Source organism: Prunus avium, chromosome 2 (genome assembly GCF_965620075.1).
Source record: "Prunus avium chromosome 2, drPruAviu1.hap1.1, whole genome shotgun sequence".
Classification (NCBI taxonomy): domain Eukaryota; kingdom Viridiplantae; phylum Streptophyta; class Magnoliopsida; order Rosales; family Rosaceae; genus Prunus; species Prunus avium.
This window is the reverse complement of record NC_142285.1, coordinates 35480231-35499370: the sequence shown is the minus strand read 5'-3', so window position 1 is coordinate 35499370 and position 19140 is coordinate 35480231. Positions and strand designations below refer to the sequence as shown.

Sequence of the window (19140 nt, the reverse complement as noted above, 5' to 3'; positions counted from 1 at the left end):
TGTGATGGATGAATAGGGGAGTTTACAAGTAAGAAGAGCACGAGATTCGAAAGATAACAAAATTGACAAAAAAACGGTACTATTTTGCTCTTACATTTAATAGAAAAGTTAACAAAATTGACGACAAGAATATTTGTCCTAATGAAATTGAAGTTAAAAGACCACGGGAACAATTTTGGAAATTGAAGTTGGAGGACCATTTGTCCAACATTGGGAACTGATAGAAATATCACTCGATCAAGAGTTAGCTAGCTACTAAGATAATTATATTTGAAATACAATCAGGTTGAGAATTACATTAAGCATGAGTACCACATTTCAAGCTCCCCTTAATATAAATTATGAAATGGAGAATGGAAATGGAAAATCAACAGCACCCTAATTACTTCTTGTGTTTCTTCCACTTGGTCACTAACTCAGATAGTGACTTTGTAGAAGAACCCTCTTCACTCTTTGCCTTCATAGCAGCTTCCTTCCAAGCATTCATTTGATCACGAACCCTAAACCCTTCTTCCCCTTCCATTAGTTCCTTCACAACCCTAGCAATCTCCTCCCTTCCCACAATGCCATTTTCATCAGCTTTAGGCCTCAATGCCACTTTTAAAACCTCACTCAACACAACTGCATTCATTTTCTGCTCTGCATACAAAGGCCAAGCAATCAGAGGCACACCATTCACAATGCTCTCAAGGATTGAATTCCATCCACAGTGACTTAAAAACCCACCAACTGAGCCGTGGCCAAGGACCTCAGTTTGTGGGGCCCATGATGGCACCAAAAGACCTTGCCTTTTGGTCCTCTCCACAAACCCATATGGTAGGCACCCCAAAGGGTCTGTTTGGCTATGGACACTAAAAAATGATGCATTTGAAGCTTTGTTATCTGGGCTTCTCACAACCCATAAAAATTTAGTCCCACTCATTTCAAGACCTAATGCCAATTCAGTGAGCTGTTCAGAAGAGAGAGTACCTCCACTCCCAAATGACACAAACAAAACAGACCCAGTTGGCTGATCATCCAACCATCTTAAACACTCTAACCCACCAGCCGGTTCCGCCCAACCACATGAACCGGTCTGTAAAAGCGGTCCAATTGGGTAAACCGGTGGTCTACAAAGCTCAATATCATCTTGCAAAGCCTTTATAGGATCTAGCTCCAATTCCACGAAGCTATTCACTATAATTCCCTCAGCCAAACCAACCCTTTTCCCATGGTGAAGAAACAATTTGTATGCTTCATCTTTTCGGTCCTGAAATGGCTCTGGAAAATCTCTACCACAAATTGGTGTGCACCCAGGTAACTTCACTGGTTCAGCCAAGTCTGTGTATTCAGAAGAGACCAAGCTGTCAAGCTTAGGCATATAAAGTAACAAAATTAACCCCATAGTCATAGAGGGCCAATATAAGTAAGGTGACACATTGAACTGATGTGCAACATCAAAAGCGTCCGTGCCAAAAATATCAACCACCAATGCTACCAAGTTGGCATTTTCAGCCAAGGACTCGAAAAAGTCACGAATCGAAGAAATCGAGCGTGTGACAGCTAGGGTTATTTTTGTTTCTGCTTTGGTTTCTGGTGGTAGGTAATCAAAGGAAATTGGAGGGAGAAAGAAATAGGTTGTGGATTGTGGAGGTAGGGTCTGAAGAATGGAAATTTGGGGTTTGGGTGGAGACGACCCAATTGTTGGGATTAAAAATGTGATGGTGAAGTTGTGGTGGTGGACAAAGAGCTTGGCTAGCTGAACTAGTGGGATAAGGTGACCCATGCCTGGACTTGGTACCATGACTACATGAGGTGTTGTGTATTTGTTTTCTTCCATTGTGGTTGTGAAGAATGATGGGGGAAGGTAGAAAGAACTATTATATAGTCTTTACTCTTTAGTGAAGTTTTCAGTCCTGGAAGTTCTGGAATTACAATGACTCAGGTAGTATTTGCTCAAGGGTTCCAGAGAGATTGACCATTTGGATTTTTTTTAGTTGATCAATCGCCTCTCTAACTTAATTTCTAGTCACTTCGTCTAGAGCCTACTCAAGCATAGGGCTCAATAATGTAGAGCTCATGTGTCAAAAGGCATCCAAATGGAAGAGATTTCGGGCCCTATATCATAAATCCCCATCAGAGCTGTCTCTAAATAAGCGGGTCCCACATTTTTAAAAGTTGAAGCATACATAAGGCTTTGTTTAATGTTTTACTACCCCTTTTGTTTTTTGTTTTCTATTTTCTTCTTTTTTGATTTGATATTCCTTCTCTTTTTTTTTTCTTTCTTTTGCTTTCAATTGTTATAATTTACTTTTAGAATTACCACTTCCATTTTTTTAATTATAAATGGGCTAGAAATGTTGATTTTTTATTTTTTATTTTAAATTATAATTTACCTTTAGAATTACTACTCTAAATTTTGATTTTTTTTTTTGGGTAGAAATGTTCATTAAAAAAAAACTAACATAACATAAACATACAATAAAACAAATTAAGTTAATAACAACAAAAATTAACACGTAAAACAAATTACATCATAAAAAATTCATAGAGAGCCTCGGATGTAGAGCCCCCCATTGTAGGAAAGATACTTTTAGAGCCTAGCATATTCTGATCGACGGAGCTCTAAATGGGTTTCTATCCATCATTTTTAGATCCCCATTTAAAGACTATGATTGGAAATGCCCTTAAAAAGAAGTATGGAAATCATAAGAACAAGAAAAAAGAAAAAGTTGAATGCACCAAGCAGATCATGGTGTTCAAACAAAGCCCCAAAAAATTGGGGCCTTTTTAGACTTTGAGAAGCCCAAGCTGAGCCCAAAAAAGCTGGGGCCTATTTGTACAATGGAACCAAATTAAGGAAGCGAAAACGCACCAGACGCCTGAGCCTCAGCGACAGAAGGGAAGAAGAAGAAAAAGAAGAAGATGATATACCGGAAATGGAGCCTGTTAACTGGACCAGTCGCGATCTTGGGAGGCATAGTAGGCACCGTAGTCGTCGGCCACTACCTTCTCATTGAGAACGTAATTTTCCCTTTTATTCATTTCGTTGTTCGTTTAATTTATTTTCAGATTCAGCAATTCGACTATTTCTTCGTTTAAAATCCGCGATTTTCTGCTAAACTATCAATTGATCCGAATTAGGGTATTGGGTTTCGATTGTTGAGTATAGATCTGGCTTCGTCGAGAAAAAAAAAATTCTAGGGTTTCACTGCTTCACTTTCTTAATTCAAGTTTTATGAATTTAGCTCTTTTTGTATTTTCCATCAATTTGAACTGTGTTTAATATGCCTAAATTCCTGCAAAATGATACTAAATCCAGTGTTTTAGCTTACCAAATTGAGGCTTACTGTGGTTTAATATGTTCAATTGCTGTTTGAAAAAATTGCAATTAAATGTATAAAACAGCTGCCACTTTCTTAGAACAACAGCTTGAATTTTTTGAAGCAAGAGCAGGGTTGTGTTGTATATTTGCTGAATTTGATTTGAGACATGAACATTGTATTTAGCATTATGTTTAATTACGCAGGATTGGATGAAGTCGGAGCCAAGGAAGGCAGAAGCGTCCACTTCAAGCAAATAAGAGGAGAAAGGTGAAGAGTTGCATTTTCAATGCGACCCAAGCTTTTTAGCTTTCTGTCTATATTTCTTGAACATGTTGTTCTGCAAACTTGTGGTGATGTTGCACTTTCAGATGTGACTTGTTAGTTAATAATCCAGAATTGAAATGTGAGTTCTGATTTGAAGGTTGTGGAGCAAGTTCCCTGCATTTGTGTTCTCTGTTGTCCTAACATTGCTTTGATTTTGAATCAAGCTAAGAATCCATGAAATTCGATTTGCTTTCATTATAAGAGCTTTCATTTCAAGAGTTGATGTGATCTGTTTTTACCCTTTGGTTTATTAGTTCATTGGATCCCAGCAATAGTACTTGGAGATAGAACTAGTGAGGCAGGGAGACTGGTAAATGGCTTCCTAAAGATGAACTTTTGGATTTCTACATAATGCTAGTAGTTCTTTTTTTGTGGCAGGACGACTGGTAAATAGTCAGGTAAATAGCTTCTTGAATATAAATATGCGTCCTTTTGCATGCTTTTCTGTTCAGTAAAGACAGATACTAGGCTTTTACAGAAATGAAGGGATTTTTATAGGATTTGTGATTTCATAGATAAGTTAAGTGTAATACAAAGGGTATAAGATTTTGCAGCTTGGCCAAAGAATCTGAAACAGCAAAAAAATAAAAAGTTCACACATCTTTGCGAGCTCGCAAGCCTTCTCTACGTTTCATGGCTTCCCTGTTCTTTAACGCACAGAATTGCTCACAGGATAAACAACCCCTGCAAATGCTTATGAAGTATTTCCGAACCTTAAATCCGAAAACACAAAACTTTGATTCCGGCCAAGAATTCTGAGAGGTCAATAAGCCAAGGTAAATAAAATGGTTTGGTCATCGATATTTGTCACCGTTGACCAACAATTCCATCACCAAATCATTCCAAGTATCTATTGGCCCAGGCAAGCACCAATGTAAGCAATCATTCTGAACTTTGGCATTTTTATCCTTGGCAAATGGCTGGAATTGCCTGTACGGACCTGGGTGCCCATCAGATCTCAACAATGAGAGATGGGTTGTGTCCAGTAGCTTCAAATTCACCCTCTCTTCGGATCCTTTGGCTGCAGCCTTCTCAAATTCTTCCAACTCAATGTTACGCATTACATTATCTTCATCTTTTAAATCAACCTCACCTTCTTTGAACGGCACCGATCTATTACAATGCCCACCACTGAACCACTCTCCATTCTCAAAGTGGTCTGGCGTGGTGGTTCTGAAGAATACAGACGCTTTATGATCCGAATGCGTGATGAAATTGAAAACCACACGGAGAGCACTGCGGTAGCTGTACTCAAATCCTAACTCAGTTAAGTTCTTTCCGGGGCAGGAATGGCAGCCGCTGACTGTGTTGTTCTCATGGTAAATTGATGTCTTAAGGAACCATTTGCCGACGCCAATCACCGCGTAATCAAAGCTGTTGTATTGATCAGTCCATGTCTTGTCGATCTTGTCAAGATAAAGCTGAATTTCGGAAGTAGAAACTCCATTCATGTCTTCGAAAATATCTGCTCCAATGAGGAACGGAGTCCAAATTACCGAAAGGGTGAAGTTGTAAGATGGGAAATGCCATCTTTTAGACCTGTATTCTTTGTCATGGTATACTTCAACAGCTTGCTCCACCTGTGGGGACATAACCACTGAAATGTGATCAACATTTTGGTACCAAATAATCGAAAGCCATCAAAGAATATATGCAACGCTATAAAACAAGTCACAAACAGATAACCAGTTGAGGCAGCAAGTTTAATCTACAACATGTCAGATCATGGTAGGTCCTGTATCTATACAGGAATTATATGGTTAAAAAATTATTATTATTATTATTATTATTTTATACAAGCGATATTGTGAGAGGGGGGTTGTCTCACACACATTATCAAGGTGTCGTGGGGGTTAGAACTTGAATGAAAATATAGATAGGGCTTAAATGAAAATATACCATATAAGGCGGTCCTTAGCTCAAAAATCAGGACCTCAATTATCCCATTTTTTGTGGCTAAAAGTTACTCAATTCATAACCACATCTCTTCTCTACAACTACAAGGCAGGTCCTTGGCTCAAATATCATATCCTCCAATTTCCTAAATGATCACACCCAAAAAGTTCTTCGATTTTTTATGTTTTTAACACAACTCTCAATAACTAAAAGCCATTTCACTATTGGCTTGTCTAAGACTCCCTTACCAACAAAGCTAGGAAAGCTGGGAAATTTTGACATTCTAGTGGGTAATAAGTGACAATTGTAGACTCTTTCGAACTCGGGGCCTTTTCCAACACATTGGAAAAAGAAGTACCACTAAATCAAGAACTAGTCGGTCAACAATTCTATATTCTTTCATGCTGATAATTACATATGAAAACCTATTGGAGCTATGCATACACCAGCAATCATTAAAGGTCCAAAAACGACGTTGAATCTGAACCAATTATGATCCCACATACATGGTAGGTAAACTTGCTATGAAAAAGACTCTATAACCAATTAGAAAGCAGTGGTCACCATGAAAGTGCAGCTGTAGTCCACAACTAAAATCAAAATTAATTGTTGGAATTAGGATCGCTAATTAAAGATCAAGAGTTAAGACAGACGTGCCAGAGAAGCGAAGTAAAAGTTTGAATGATTTTTGGAAGCAAAGCCAGTAAGACCTAAGCCCCGTGACTCATACACATAAACCACATGTCCCCACACAACATAGTTTAATCTAACTAGGTTTCCATTCAATCTCCAAAGAGAAAAAGTGGCTAAGGTTTCAACAATTGCAAGTAAAATGCCATTTTTCAACAAAATCAACAAATTTTAGTTTGATCTAAGCAATCTTGAATGCTTTAAAATGTACCTGAGAGAGGATGCAAATCAATGACTGCACATGGTTACGCGAGATCGAATCGCCGACGAAAGCCCACCATTTGTTCCTCATTAGAGCAAGAAACCTTTGTGGATTGAACTTGGGTAGCTCACAGTCTCTTGGCTTCCACCTCCAGTAAATGTAGCCTGAATCAGGGCGGCCATTCTTCATACAATTTTGATGAGATTCCATAACACGGCAGCTTTCATTAGTGTATCTTGGTCCTGATGAGTCTGGTACCCAATCTCCAGTAAAAATGTCACATTTTACTGCCACTACATTTGTAAAAAGTAAATAAATCAGAGGCTAGCAAAGGTTCAAAGAAGCATTATGAGAAAGGCTTTTTTAACTTTACAGTGCAGCGACCTTATTTTGTCTGAGTTTTTCATCAACAGTTACAGAAAACAGAATTCACTAACAAAATTGCAAAAATCAAGTAGAGAGAGAAATCAGATGAGAAATTTTGGTGAGTTTTCAAATGAAGAAATTGCTAATTCATCATTCATGCATGGAGGATGTGATAGGAAAGGAGATGGGAAAAATAAATTAGTGTCAAAAAGGAAACTTTCTCAAGCCTAGTACATTTACAGACACAGACTCATCCACTCTGTCCCCAGAAAAAAGAATGAACCACCATTTCTGAGATGTTTGGCTCCAACCAAACAAAAACACACACAGACACAGACAGAGGGAACAGAAAAGTACTTACCATTTTGAGATGTTTGGCTGCTGTTTCCAGGAAAATCGACAGGACCAGGAGGAGGAGTTTGAGAATGAAAAGATGGAACAGAGGAAGGCTCTGTTTCTTGGTCTGCAAGAGGAGGTGGCTCAACTGATAATCCAATAGAATCAGAATAGAAGAGTCGAAAAGCGAGACCCAACAAAAGAAAAGAGGCAGCAAACTTCACAAGTAGACGGTTGTGTTTGTGAAATGACAATACTGGCTTTGATTCAAACCTCATCTCCTTCAACATTTGGGGCCGGAGGAGGAGGCCAGAAAACTTTCTGAACCAGAATAAGTTAATTTTTTTGAAAAAAAACAAAAAGTGTTCAAGATGAGCTGTTTTTGGCAACAAACCACCAAACGAGGTTTTTTTATATATTTTAGGTGGCTAGTAATGTCTGAAAAACACTACAGTCTACAGAGACGTATTGTCTGCTGCACACTGCCACCGGCGTGCGTGAGTTTGTGTTCTGTGTTTTGGTTTTGGGATATACAGCTTGCAAGGCTCTGTTTGGTTCATGAAATGGACAATTAAACTTTTTTCTGTTTTTGAGTTGACAAAACAAAGGAGCTATAGCTAATAGGGTCAATAAATTAATTTATTGTCTAATTATGAAGCCAAAATAGTATTTAAATTTGTTATTAGTTGTTTTGGGTGTTAAGCCTTTGGTATGTTTCTGATATTTAATTGGTACAGTTATTTTGGCAATAAGTTTTGTTGTTTAAATTATGTGGACGTTGGGTAGTAATTGAATTGACGTTTATTTAATGGCGGATCCAGGAATTTTTATAGGACTAGGCTAAATAATTTTTTTTTATAGAGGAGATATATTATAAGCTTTTTTTCTCATGAAACAAAAATGTAAATAAAATTTTATAAATCAAATAAAGTCATATTACAAGCAAATATAACACAAAAAAGTACAAAATATAAATAAATATCAAATCAAACATATTGTCCAACTTCAAAAAAATATGTTTGATTGCAAAAAAATTTTAAAGAGCTTACCTAGTGAAGTGGAACCCTTCTCTCTTTGAGTGTATCAAAATCTTTGATTATTGAATCTGAATCAATATCCATATAAAGCTCTTTCTCAATGTAGACAATGAGGGAATCTGCGAGATACTCATCCTCCATTTTGTTGCGAAGTACAGTCTTAACATGTTTCATAGCTGAAAATGCTCGTTCCGTAGTTGCCTTAGAAACCAGAAGAGTTAACACTAAACGAATCAACCTATCAATCAAATAATATGCCTTTGCTTGTCTGTTTTAATTAATACTTGACATAGTTCTAAAAGAGTGGACATTTTTGAAAGATATCAAGATCATGTTGGTGTACTTCAAACTCAAAAAGTTCGAGTTGGCACCTCAATAAACGTAATTCGTTAACAGTGAAATCTTGAGGATAAAATTTCTCTGCAAACTTGCACATATCATCAATCTTAAATGATTTAAAACCATTGCTAGGGTCCAAAGCAGAGCTAAGACTAAGAAGTTCCATTGCTCCTTCTCTAAATCTACTGTTTAACTCTTCCCATTGATAATCTATTGTATTATTGAATAAATCAACCTGGTAATGATGTTCAATTGTAATATCATCATGTTGCTAACAAGAACGACGTGTACCAACTTTATAAGGAGCATTCATATCAGGCATATTGATGTCATGCTTTTTGCCAAATCATTCCACTTCCTCAAAGAAAGTATCCCAACCCTTCAATCTTAATTTCTAAAGAGCATCTTTTGTACTATGAACAAAATTCATAGCAGTCAGAATATCTTGAGATTTATTTTGCAATGCTCGACAAAGGCTATCAGTAAGTCCCATAATTTTTTCTAACAAATTCAAGATAAATATGAACTCATAAGATGTCATCGCTTTGAACGTACTAGTCGCTTCCCCACGTATAGAATTAGAGGCTCCATTCTTAATCAAGGTCTCAACAACTGTGCAAGATGCATTAAACATATTTAATAAATTCGAACAAGAATCATAATGAGAGCCCCAACGAGTAGCTCCAGGCCGATGCAAGGTACCAATTTGATTAAGCCATCTACCTGTCTCACGTTCACCAGTGTCAACCATATGTGCAATATCAATTTCTTGGGTAGATTGTAACTCACCATGGCACTTGGGAGAAGCAGTAATAAGATTGATAATGGAATTCAGTGTTGAAAAGAATAGCCAAATAGGAGCCACATCTTTTGATGCTGCAACTAATGCTAATTGTAGCCTGTGAGCAAAACAATGCACATAATATGCATATGGGCAATCTCTAAGAGATAATGCTTGTAGTCCGTTCCATGCACCTCACATGTTGCTAGCACCATCATATCCTTGACCTCGCATTTTATCAATTTGGAGATCATAATTCATAAGAACCCGAGATATCTCTTTTTTAAGTGTCAATGAACTAGTATATTCAACCCTCACAATCTCAAAAAACATTCTCGTACAAAACCATCCTTATCAACAAATCTTAAAACAATGGCCAGTTGCTCTCTATTAGATGCATCTTTTGCTTCATCAACAAGAATACAATAAGTTGATTCCCAAACTTCATTACGAATTTTGTTTCTCACTTTGTCAGCAAGAATATGTAAAACTTGCTTTTGAATCAATGGTGCAGTATATTTAACATTTCTCGGGGCATTCTATAAAACAACTTTTGCAACTTTATTATTCCATTGTACTGTATATTTTATCAATTCAATGAAATTTCCACGATTCATTGAGTCTATAGATTCATCATGACCTCTAAAAGCACATGCTTGAAATGTAAGCCACCGAACACTCTAAATTGTTGCCTTGAGTCGTAGTCGGTTATTCAAAATTTCATCTTTCGGTTGTTTATGAATAACTTTCTCAATATGCTCAGATCACTTTCTCAATTCTATTTAATTGATAAAAAATAAAACACATTCTATTTAAACCTTTTGAACTAAGTAAGAAGTAGGAGAACATTTTGAGCAATTTTCTCACTTCTCTCTCTCCCACATTGTGCTTTCAATTTTTAGTTTATCTCTCAAGGGAAAATTCAAGTTGTTCACCCAACTCAAGTATTGCGAGTGAAAATCTATAAAAATTGGGTTCTATATTCTAAAAGATAAGTATTTCGCTGTAATTTAATTGTTTTTTTTTAACTTACTAATATTTATATTGTGTGATGTTTTGCATCCACCAACCAAATTTTCCAACATAATGTTGATTAATAAATAAAACTTGGGTGGGTTTTTCTTTCCTTTTTTGGGTTGATAAATTTATACATGGGCATGTAACATGCGCACTAGGGGAAACGAAACAATGTATGTCCTAAGATATGCTCTAAATATAATATTTTTGTATATGAATCAAGGTCTTAAATATCGAGGGTTTCGGAAATATCGGTGGTTCAAAAACACGGAAATATCGATGGAAATATCGGGAAAATATCGATATCGATAAAAATTAGATAAAAACCACGGAAATTGTGATAAAAACATGGAAATTTTTAATGAAACTTTGTAAAAAGTTTATTTAGTCAATTATCTATTATTTTAACACAAAAAATTGGAAGGAAATGCATTGCATAGTAGGTTTGAGTGATTTAAGTTGATTATATTGTGAGCTGACAAACTCTGTGACTTAGAAAATCTAGAGTAATTAATGAAAGAAAATTAAACACCATGTAGTAATTTATTTATCATTTTTACTACAATATTTTACACTTTATAAATTGCATGGTAAGATACATGAGTAACTTTATTTTACATTTTTCACTGGACATCATGACATGGTACACGTTCTTATATTTATTATTTATCAAAAATTGAAAAATAATTAAAGATGTAAACCAACTTGATTTGTCATGAAAATTAAGTACTTTACCATGCTTAAAAAATAATAGTGAAGATTGAAAATTAACTAAGAACATAAATAAAGTTATCCAAGGAAGAATTAAATAGGAAATAAAGAAAATAATTATAGAAATTTAAGTAATTAAGCAACAATTTGAAGGGGAATTTAGTAATGTAAGTACTTATAATGAATAATAAAATAAGCAATAACATTAAATGGATTAAATAGGAAAGAAATAAATTATATTAAGTAATTAAATATTTGGTCAACAATATAGAACAATAAGTAATTATTTTCTATTTTGAGAAACAGCTTGGAAGAGTTATAAATACAAGATTCCAAAGGTACTAATCACAAAGTAAGGAGTAGCGTGGTGGTTAAGTGGCTCAGAACTTGGATAGGGGGAGGGGTTCAAACCCCAGTGTGCATGAATTATCGATATTTTGTTCATTGATCTGAATACATAGATCAATGCACATGCCCTACCCACCTCAAACCTTTTATCTGAATTTTAATAGTGGATAGATTATTAGATTATCTCAAAACAGCTGGCTTGAGCTTCTAGTGGAGCTTTAAAGTCTAATTTACATCAACACTGGACCAGCTTTCTAATTTATGTTTTTATTTTTATTTTCTTGGGAAGAAGAGAGAACTTTATTAGGTGGATCACCTGAACCCCAAACCCAGATTTTGTACACTAATCACTTGATTTTTGCCTTTTATGTATTTGGGATGTTACATGTTTTTTTTGGAAAAATTATGAGGGAGGATGGGGGTTTTCTCACATACATTGTCAATGTGTTATTGGAGTTTGAATTTGAGACCATTGATATACAAGTTAAGACCTTTTCCACAAGCCGTTGCATGTTTGCCAACCTTGATGATACTTTTGTTTTCTTTGCTGGATGATTAGTTCAATTTTTTTTTGGGGGGGTCAAATCACGTGTTTTCAAATTAATAGATACAATTTATGCATTTGAAATGATTAGGTCAATGAATTCATTATGGTTCATGCATTTCTTTGATATCTTTTTATAGAAATAAAAACTTTTGTGTTTTATTAACAAGATTCCGAATCCCTGTATTTAGCTTTCCGGAATCAATTGATAAGAAAGGGAAGAGAGAAAGAAATGAAATGAGACGGAGAAATAAGGAAAAACACATACAATGGTTTAACATAGAACTAAAATAGTTTAAAGTGGCATAGCGTTTATAGTTAAGTTTATTATATTTTATAAGCAAAACCCAAAGAAAAACCAATTTATGTCTGCATTTTTGTGGCAATTAGAAAAAACTTCCGAGGGTTTAATGTGAGGAGGGGGACCAGTTGGGGCTTGGCCCCTAGGGAAAGCGAAAGCTTTAAAGAGCTTTCATTTCAATCACATTTGTCAATTTCCATGAACTGCCTTTACTTTATGGGTTTATCATCTGCACTCTGCAGACTGCAATGTCTTCAGCTCACTTCTCTTGCTTCCACAATTCTCCCTTCTCAAGAAAAAAAAAGTATGAAGACTGAACCAATACAGAAAATGGTACTTAACCAATCCAAAACAAAAGACAAAATTGACAATTTTTTTTTTCTTTGCAACAATGGAAATAAGTCTATTATACAAGAATTCCAATTAGCCATTCTTAATCTTTCCTTCTTTCCTGTCAACGGAATCTAGTTTAGTTGAAAAAACTTTGATTTGTACAAGAGTAGTCTCAAGTTCGAATCCCCATAACACCTTTGTGTATGAGAAAATCTTCCCCGTTAAAAAAAAATAAAAAACTTTCCTTCTTTCTTTGGCATGGCCCTGGTCCTGGGCTCTGAGCACTAGGCTGAGATTGGGGCGAGCCCACTATTTGAGGTCAACTGAACGCCCTAACTCCATGCAGTGCAAGACTGCAAGTTGGGTAGCCATTGTGTCCTGAGGCCGCCATGCAAATTGCATGTCTTTGTGCATTTTTTGCACCAGACAAACCAATCATTGGCTTGGTCTGAATTTCACAACTCCGTTCAGTTTTTTTTTTTTGGTCCCAAGATTGCCTCAGCCCCTTCACAGGTAGTAGTTTATCACACACAAAAAAGAGGGAAATACTGACTAGTAGTAGCTGCTGAGGTCTGTTGCACATTCTTTGAATGGTTAAGCACCAATGGAACAAAAATCATAATAGCAAGATAACAAGAAAAAACCATATACATAATATTTGAAGTCAGCTCAAAGAAGCTTGCATGATCTACATACACAATAAAATATCAAACCAGAAACAGCTATACTAGATTTCAGATAAAACTAGACTACATACCATCCAACAGTTTATCATTCATTTCCAGTGTTCTGCAATGTTGTACAGAACAGTTCAAAGAATTTTCTCGGAGCGGTTTTCTTTCCCCTTGTTAACCCTTATAATTTTACTTTCCAATTCAGGATGGAAGACTTGAGGTTCTCCACATGTCAGATGCACCTAGTGATTTATACAAGTTGATTATGCAGCAGCTCTTGGAAGCTTCATGCCAAATCCCCTTTGTACCTTCTCAACCCTGTTCAAAGGGTCAAAGTACGGAACATTAGAAAATGCCCAAAGATGCTGGTGGGATGTTTAGATTTTAGACAAGTATAATATTCATGGAAAACCAAACAGGAAACAAGAAGATTGCTAAAACATACAATAGCATCAGTACAATTGTAAAGAGATGCTGACAACCAAGTGGCTAAAACATGCAGCATGTGAAGTGAAGTATAATATATGAACGAATGTTCACAGCATATTCTGTTAAAGGTATCTTCCTAGAGTATCTATGTCCAAAATATTCAACATGTCTTTCATTCTAAGTTCCAACCATAACAGAAACCAACATTTCCACGATAAACGACAATATAAAGATTTAAATACGCCTATCTGCTCATCATGATAATAGCAACACTTTACTATCTAGAATAATTGACAAGTAGAACGAACTAAAAGAAGCAGCCATCAAAGAATTAGTGCTTACGTTGGGGCAAGCTTGCCAAGACAATCAAGCTCTTCACCAGTGTCCCCATCTAGGACTCTCCCCGAGATCTCTATGATGTAAGATCTATCTCTGGTTGTGGGAAGTCCTCTACTGGACAGCAAATCTAAATCTTTTTGGTGAAGCTCTCTTCCATTCACAAAGATACCAGTATCTCCACCAGCACAATTCTGAGGCATGGGATAATTGAATTCTTCAATAAATGGCTGCAAAAGAAAAGAATTCTCCATCAACATTAAGCAGAAAACCAATATAACTAATAGCTTATGCATTGATAATAGTGTAAAAATTTCTCTTACAGGAATCATGCCAAGACCAGGCCCACCCATGACACCCCAGAATCCAGCTCGGAAATCATACCTGTTTTAAGAAATTGAAGGCAAAGACATAAGTACAATGGAGGAGGTGAGAGAGATTACAGATGGAACAGTAAGCTATCCTTGAAGTATACTGTTAGCCCTCACATGTGGGCTCTCCCAACTCTAGTGAGCCCAACATATGGAATTCAACATACATTACAGAGATTTTAATTCGGGATCTATTCCGCTGCTACCATGATTAGTAGTATTGGTTATTCACTTTTCCAAAAACCTTAAGCTATTAGAATATAGGCCAACAAATGTTTTATCTTCCAACAACGCACATATCTTCACTCATTATGAGTTCGAAAAGATTATAAAGCATAGTTCCAAAAAGCAAACATGCTAAGAAATTCACTATGTGTTAGTGAGTGCTCACTTACCAATATTGTCCAGGATGGACTGTTCCTGCCATCTTTTCAGCCTTCTTAAGCACACGATCCGGTATTAATTGCCCATTAACTGAAACATTGCTTCTCCCATGCTCATTTGTTTGATTTGATTTGGAAAAATCCCTAAAGCTTTTCTTAATAAAGTTGGTAATAAATGATTCACTCCCTTTGTTGGTTCTTGGCTGATCTTCTTCTTTGTTTGCGTCCCAAGAATCTTGGGAAACCCCAGTGTTAGAGTACTCATTAAATGATACCTCCATCTCAGTTGCTAGTGATGTCTCTTTCAACGAATTTTGTCGCGAGGTAACCTTATTTGGTTTTACCTTCTCTTGATCTGAGCGACTACTTCGGTTTCCCTTCCCAAGTCGGTTTATCACGTGACTGTTAGATGAGAATTCAAAATGCTCCTGTAGAGGTGAACCAGGAGGTGGAGGAGAAAAAGTGGCTTTGGTTGGCTGCTGAATAGAATTTGTGAATTCTTTTGGAGCAATTGGAGCTTCCGGATTGCAGTCATCCTCAGAGGTACTTGGAGATGAAGAATGAAAGCTTTGCATCTCATGAGGCTTGCTTCTTGTTGAACTTGGGGCTGTGGACGGTAAAACAGGTTCTCTATCTATTGAATGAAAATCATAACCAGAATTATCATAATCATCAGAAGAGAAATGAGCATAGACCCCGGTGACACGTCCATGGGAAAGTGAAGTACTATCTTTGACCACCTCATTCAAGCTATTATTAACCTCTGATGGATTCTGCTGTGCTTCTGCATGATGGGAAAGGACAAGTTTCTTATTGGAAACAGAAAAATCAATTACTGTAGAACAAGCCCCACATCGCATTTTCTGTTGATTCTTTTCCCCAATAAGTACTCTCTTGGGCAGCTGCAGAAGTTCAAAGCAATTATTGCATGTTACAAATGGAGCACCACCAGAAAATGGAAGACATCGGCGGCCACCACTGGCTAGCACCACCCTCTCTGGACGGGAATGAGCAAAACTGTCCATGTGGGAGTTAAGGTCACTTGGCCATCTTGTATGGGGTTGGTCACTTGGCCATCTTGTATGGGCTTGTGACACATGAAAGGGTGGAGGAATTGCAGTCCTAGGTTTGTTGTGATCATATGGACCAATCATCCCAGGATTTTCAGGCTGGGCCAACATGGGATTGCTAGGGAAATCAGGGAACCTTTTATTGTGAAAAGCAGTGGATGGAACTGGCACTGAAGCTCTTCTGTGTTTGTCATAGCAATAGAAACAAGGGCAAGTAGGATGGTGAAATGTTGCATTATGTGGGTAAAGCTCATATGGATCAGGATTGTTTTCAGCATACTGTCCAGAAAAGTATGGATGAGATGGTTGCTGGTATTGCCTGGGAAAGGGATGAGGAGGTCCACTGAGCATTTGGGATCCAAAAGGATCCCCATATCCAGGAAAATGGTTCGAATTATGCATGGAAGGACAAAAGCTAGGCATAGGCATTTCACGCCCATTGGTGTAGGGAAATGCCTCAGGAAAGTGATTGAAATGAGAGTGTCCTGTGACATGTTTACCAGGTCCAAAGTACTGCATTGAAGCCCTATTTGCCCCTGAAGAAGCTCCTGGGTATGAAGCGTCAGAACTACCATAAGGATCTGGAGGAACCATCCCCGCTTCAAGGGGAGCTTTCTCTTTCGGCTTATCAACCAAATCACAAGACCGGCTAAGTTGATCCCTCAGCTCATCCAGCTTCTTTAGAAGCTCAGCTCGGTCTTGTTCGAGGTACAGAACTCTGTTTGCCCCATTTGGGTCATTAGTATTCCTCAATGGTTCCCCACCCCTATGAGAAGAACCCAAATGGTAATTTGATGTACCCTCATCTGGATAATTTGAAGTTGAAGACCTCATACCTTCAACATCAATTCTTGGATGTCTTCGATACCGCTCCCTTTCACCATTCTCCCAAGTTTGCCAATCTGCCATCCATCCTGATCTTCGGCTTTCACTCATGGAACTCAATTCCGCATTCAAATCTCCATGCTCTCTTCCCAATGCATTGCTCAATTCATCTCTTTCCACGCTCATACCTACGCCATCCTCGACAGCTCCGTTATCAGTCGTCTCTTTGGCTTGCTTCCTACAGATTTCAGCAGTTTTAACATCTTGCTTCTCTAAATCCCCGAGATCAAACCTCAAAGAGCCATCACTTGACTTAACATCAGTATCAGAGGCATCAGTCAAAACAACTATTCCTTTATCATCTGAATCATCTGATTTAGCAGAAACTCCTCCAACCCTTTCTTCATCCGACTTCATGGACAAAGTATCCCCCTCTTGCCTTTTCTTGTTTGCTGTAAACGAGAGAAATGAATATTTGATCCTCAATTTTAGAGACACACAAAATAAACTCAAACATAAGAAATTTGCTTTATGTAATGACGTTCATATTAGGATCCTTGAGTAGGAAATGTGTTGATGGTAATGCTACTGTTAAGTTCGATATCTGGTTTTCCAGGTTTAAAAAACTTAACCTCTCAAATCCAAATGATTGTGTGTTTGTGTTAGTGTGGAATTTGGTTTTGCATTGGGAATATACCACGCCTAATTTCAAGGCCGGAAATCGTGATTTCATTCCATTTTCCAAGGTTTCTCATACATGAATCAAGCAGAAACTTCAACAGAATTAAAAAACAAGAATCACGACTATAACCATAAAGATTTGAAACAAACAGTAAGGTAGCCGTTGGTTACCAAGAAGTCACAGAAATTGACATTTTGGTCAGAAACTTGGAGGTAAAGAGTTTCCAGCCAACATGAATCATATGATTCAAAACGTAAAGTTTCTCTCTTTTTTCTCAAATTTCTCACTAACCATACCAAATAATCCTCACATTGTGCAAAAACATGAAGCAAAGAATGAAACTAAAAATAAAAAGGCAAAGAAAGAAGAAGAAGAAGCATACCTCTTAGAACAGCACCACAACCACCACACTGATAAACAGAGTAATCAGCAAGCTCGGGGAGAAGATTCTCACATTTTGGGCACCGAACCAACCTCACTTTAGCTGAGTCCCCCATTTGCTCATAACCCAAGTCACCAAACAACCCCAAAGACAAAACGACCAAAAAACACGCGACAAATTAACAACTGTTTCCAGTCAAAGTTTGCCTGCGGAGAAACCAAAAGGAAAACGAAGTAAAGAAAATGAGGTGAAAGGAGAAAGCTTTGGTTTGTTGCTAGAATGAGCTGAGCTGGGTTCCTGTTTTAAGGAGCTGAAACTGAGTGAGTGGGGAAGAAAGACAGGAAGTCTCTTTTTCTTTTGGGTTTTCTTTTTCAGTTTTCTGAGGAATCAAACAGAGAAGGGATGGCGTTGATGATGATGATGTGGAACTAGAGAAGTAGACGTGAGAGAGAAGAGAGCTTTTGTGGGGACAATTAATTTCTCGGAAAACTATGGGCTGGAAAAAAGAAAAAAAACAAGTGCTTTGAGAAATTCTATTTCCAGTAGATGTATGTGTTTTTGTGTTTCTGAGAAAATCTCTGCATTTATGCTCTGCTTTGTGTTTTTTTGTGTGTTTTTCGTGTGTTTTTTTTCCTGCTAAATTTATATTTTCAGACACAAACCAAATGTGTGAGTCTTGGACCGTTTTCCAACGTTAAAGCAAATTGATATTTCCAAGGAACATGCCCCAAAACGACGACGTTTGGTCTTGAGACGGTGTCGTTTCTTGTGCACAAGCGGAGTGACTTTCGTTGGAATCGCCGTTTGTCTGGTGTCGTTTAACACTGACGCTTTCCTGTTTTTACTATTCGCACCCCAACTTTACCCTTACGAAGGAGTGGAAGAAGCAAAAATGATCTGGGTACGGGGTAGTAGCAAAACCAACTTTTTTTCTCTTTATATTTTTAGCTTTTGCTTTATTCGATTCTTCTTTGATTTTGGGTATTATTTTTCTGTTTTTCTAATAAGCGCTTTTTCTTGGTTGCGACTGGAGAGAGAAAAGCACTGTTTTGGCCGATGTGAAAGGTGAAAGAAGAAAAAAGAGAGAGAGAAAAAACTACGAAGTTGCGTTTTTTTTTTAATAAGTCTGACGACTAGTCTGTATACGAATCTAAATAAACCCCACCGGCCCCACCCCACACCCTGACTATTAGTGGGCCCTACGGACCCAAACCATTTTGTCCATTGTGGCATTGTCGTCCTATCAACTACTACTTATTACCATTCACATCTCTTTCACTGCCAGATTTTGACTTTTAAGAAGATTTTGATGAGAAGACGATGATGAAAAGATGAGTCAAAAAAAACCTAAAAAAAAAAGAAGATGAAGAAGAGAAAAAAGATTGGGTCTTGTTTGTTTTAATGAATTTGAATGATTTTTGGCTCAACTGCAAATCATGTTTGCAAGCTGGAATTTCA

The 19140-nt window shown here is 37.2% G+C and overlaps 3 protein-coding genes and 1 pseudogene across 3 annotated transcripts; all 4 read right to left on the bottom strand.

The window, feature by feature from the left end:
- Window positions 1-225: 225 nt before the first annotated feature.
- LOC110751848 (hydroquinone glucosyltransferase pseudogene) lies at window positions 226-1819 on the bottom strand (annotated as a pseudogene).
- Window positions 1820-4099: 2280 nt separating this feature from the next.
- Window positions 4100-7637, bottom strand: TBL26 (TRICHOME BIREFRINGENCE-LIKE 26). The gene is made up of 3 exons (XM_088249468.1): window positions 7145-7637; window positions 6427-6710; window positions 4100-5209 (listed from the first exon to the last, which is right to left on the bottom strand). The coding sequence occupies exons 1-3, from the start codon at window positions 7407-7409 to the stop codon at window positions 4424-4426; spliced, it is 1335 nt and encodes a 444-aa protein (XP_088105594.1). The 5' UTR covers window positions 7410-7637; the 3' UTR covers window positions 4100-4423.
- Window positions 7638-8168: 531 nt separating this feature from the next.
- On the bottom strand, window positions 8169-9609 carry LOC110751856 (uncharacterized). Its single transcript, XM_021952388.1, has 5 exons — window positions 9476-9609; window positions 9219-9394; window positions 9051-9107; window positions 8500-8705; window positions 8169-8357 (listed from the first exon to the last, which is right to left on the bottom strand). Exons 1-5 carry the CDS (start codon window positions 9607-9609, stop codon window positions 8169-8171), a joined length of 762 nt encoding a protein of 253 aa, XP_021808080.1.
- A 3543-nt stretch (window positions 9610-13152) lies between these two features.
- On the bottom strand, window positions 13153-18327 carry LOC110751809 (uncharacterized). Its single transcript, XM_021952330.2, has 5 exons — window positions 17683-18327; window positions 14736-17070; window positions 14293-14353; window positions 13976-14199; window positions 13153-13522 (listed from the first exon to the last, which is right to left on the bottom strand). Exons 1-5 carry the CDS (start codon window positions 17795-17797, stop codon window positions 13468-13470), a joined length of 2790 nt encoding a protein of 929 aa, XP_021808022.1. The 5' UTR covers window positions 17798-18327; the 3' UTR covers window positions 13153-13467.
- Between the last annotated feature and the right edge of the window lie 813 nt (window positions 18328-19140).

What these genes read in the sequence shown, in the direction of transcription:
- TBL26 (XM_088249468.1), bottom strand. Translation starts at nt 7,409, where the DNA reads ATGTTGAAGGAGATGAGGTTTGAATCAAAGCCAGTATTGTCATTTCAC. An exon ending in CAGCCAAACATCTCAAAATG is followed by an intron (nt 6,711 to 7,144) that starts GTAAGTACTTTT and finishes TTACAAATGTAG; the next exon opens with TGGCAGTAAAATGTGACATT. An exon ending in TGATTTGCATCCTCTCTCAG is followed by an intron (nt 5,210 to 6,426) that starts GTACATTTTAAA and finishes ATGTCCCCACAG; the next exon opens with GTGGAGCAAGCTGTTGAAGT.
- LOC110751856 (XM_021952388.1), bottom strand. Translation starts at nt 9,609, where the DNA reads ATGTTTTTTGAGATTGTGAGGGTTGAATATACTAGTTCATTGACACTT. An exon ending in TATGATGGTGCTAGCAACAT is followed by an intron (nt 9,395 to 9,475) that starts GTGAGGTGCATG and finishes TTTTGCTCACAG; the next exon opens with GCTACAATTAGCATTAGTTG. An exon ending in TCGAACTTTTTGAGTTTGAA is followed by an intron (nt 8,358 to 8,499) that starts GTACACCAACAT and finishes CTGGTTTCTAAG; the next exon opens with GCAACTACGGAACGAGCATT.
- LOC110751809 (XM_021952330.2), bottom strand. Translation starts at nt 17,797, where the DNA reads ATGGGGGACTCAGCTAAAGTGAGGTTGGTTCGGTGCCCAAAATGTGAG. An exon ending in GTCCATCCTGGACAATATTG is followed by an intron (nt 14,354 to 14,735) that starts GTAAGTGAGCAC and finishes TTCTTAAAACAG; the next exon opens with GTATGATTTCCGAGCTGGAT. An exon ending in CTTGGCAAGCTTGCCCCAAC is followed by an intron (nt 13,523 to 13,975) that starts GTAAGCACTAAT and finishes CCCTTTGAACAG; the next exon opens with GGTTGAGAAGGTACAAAGGG.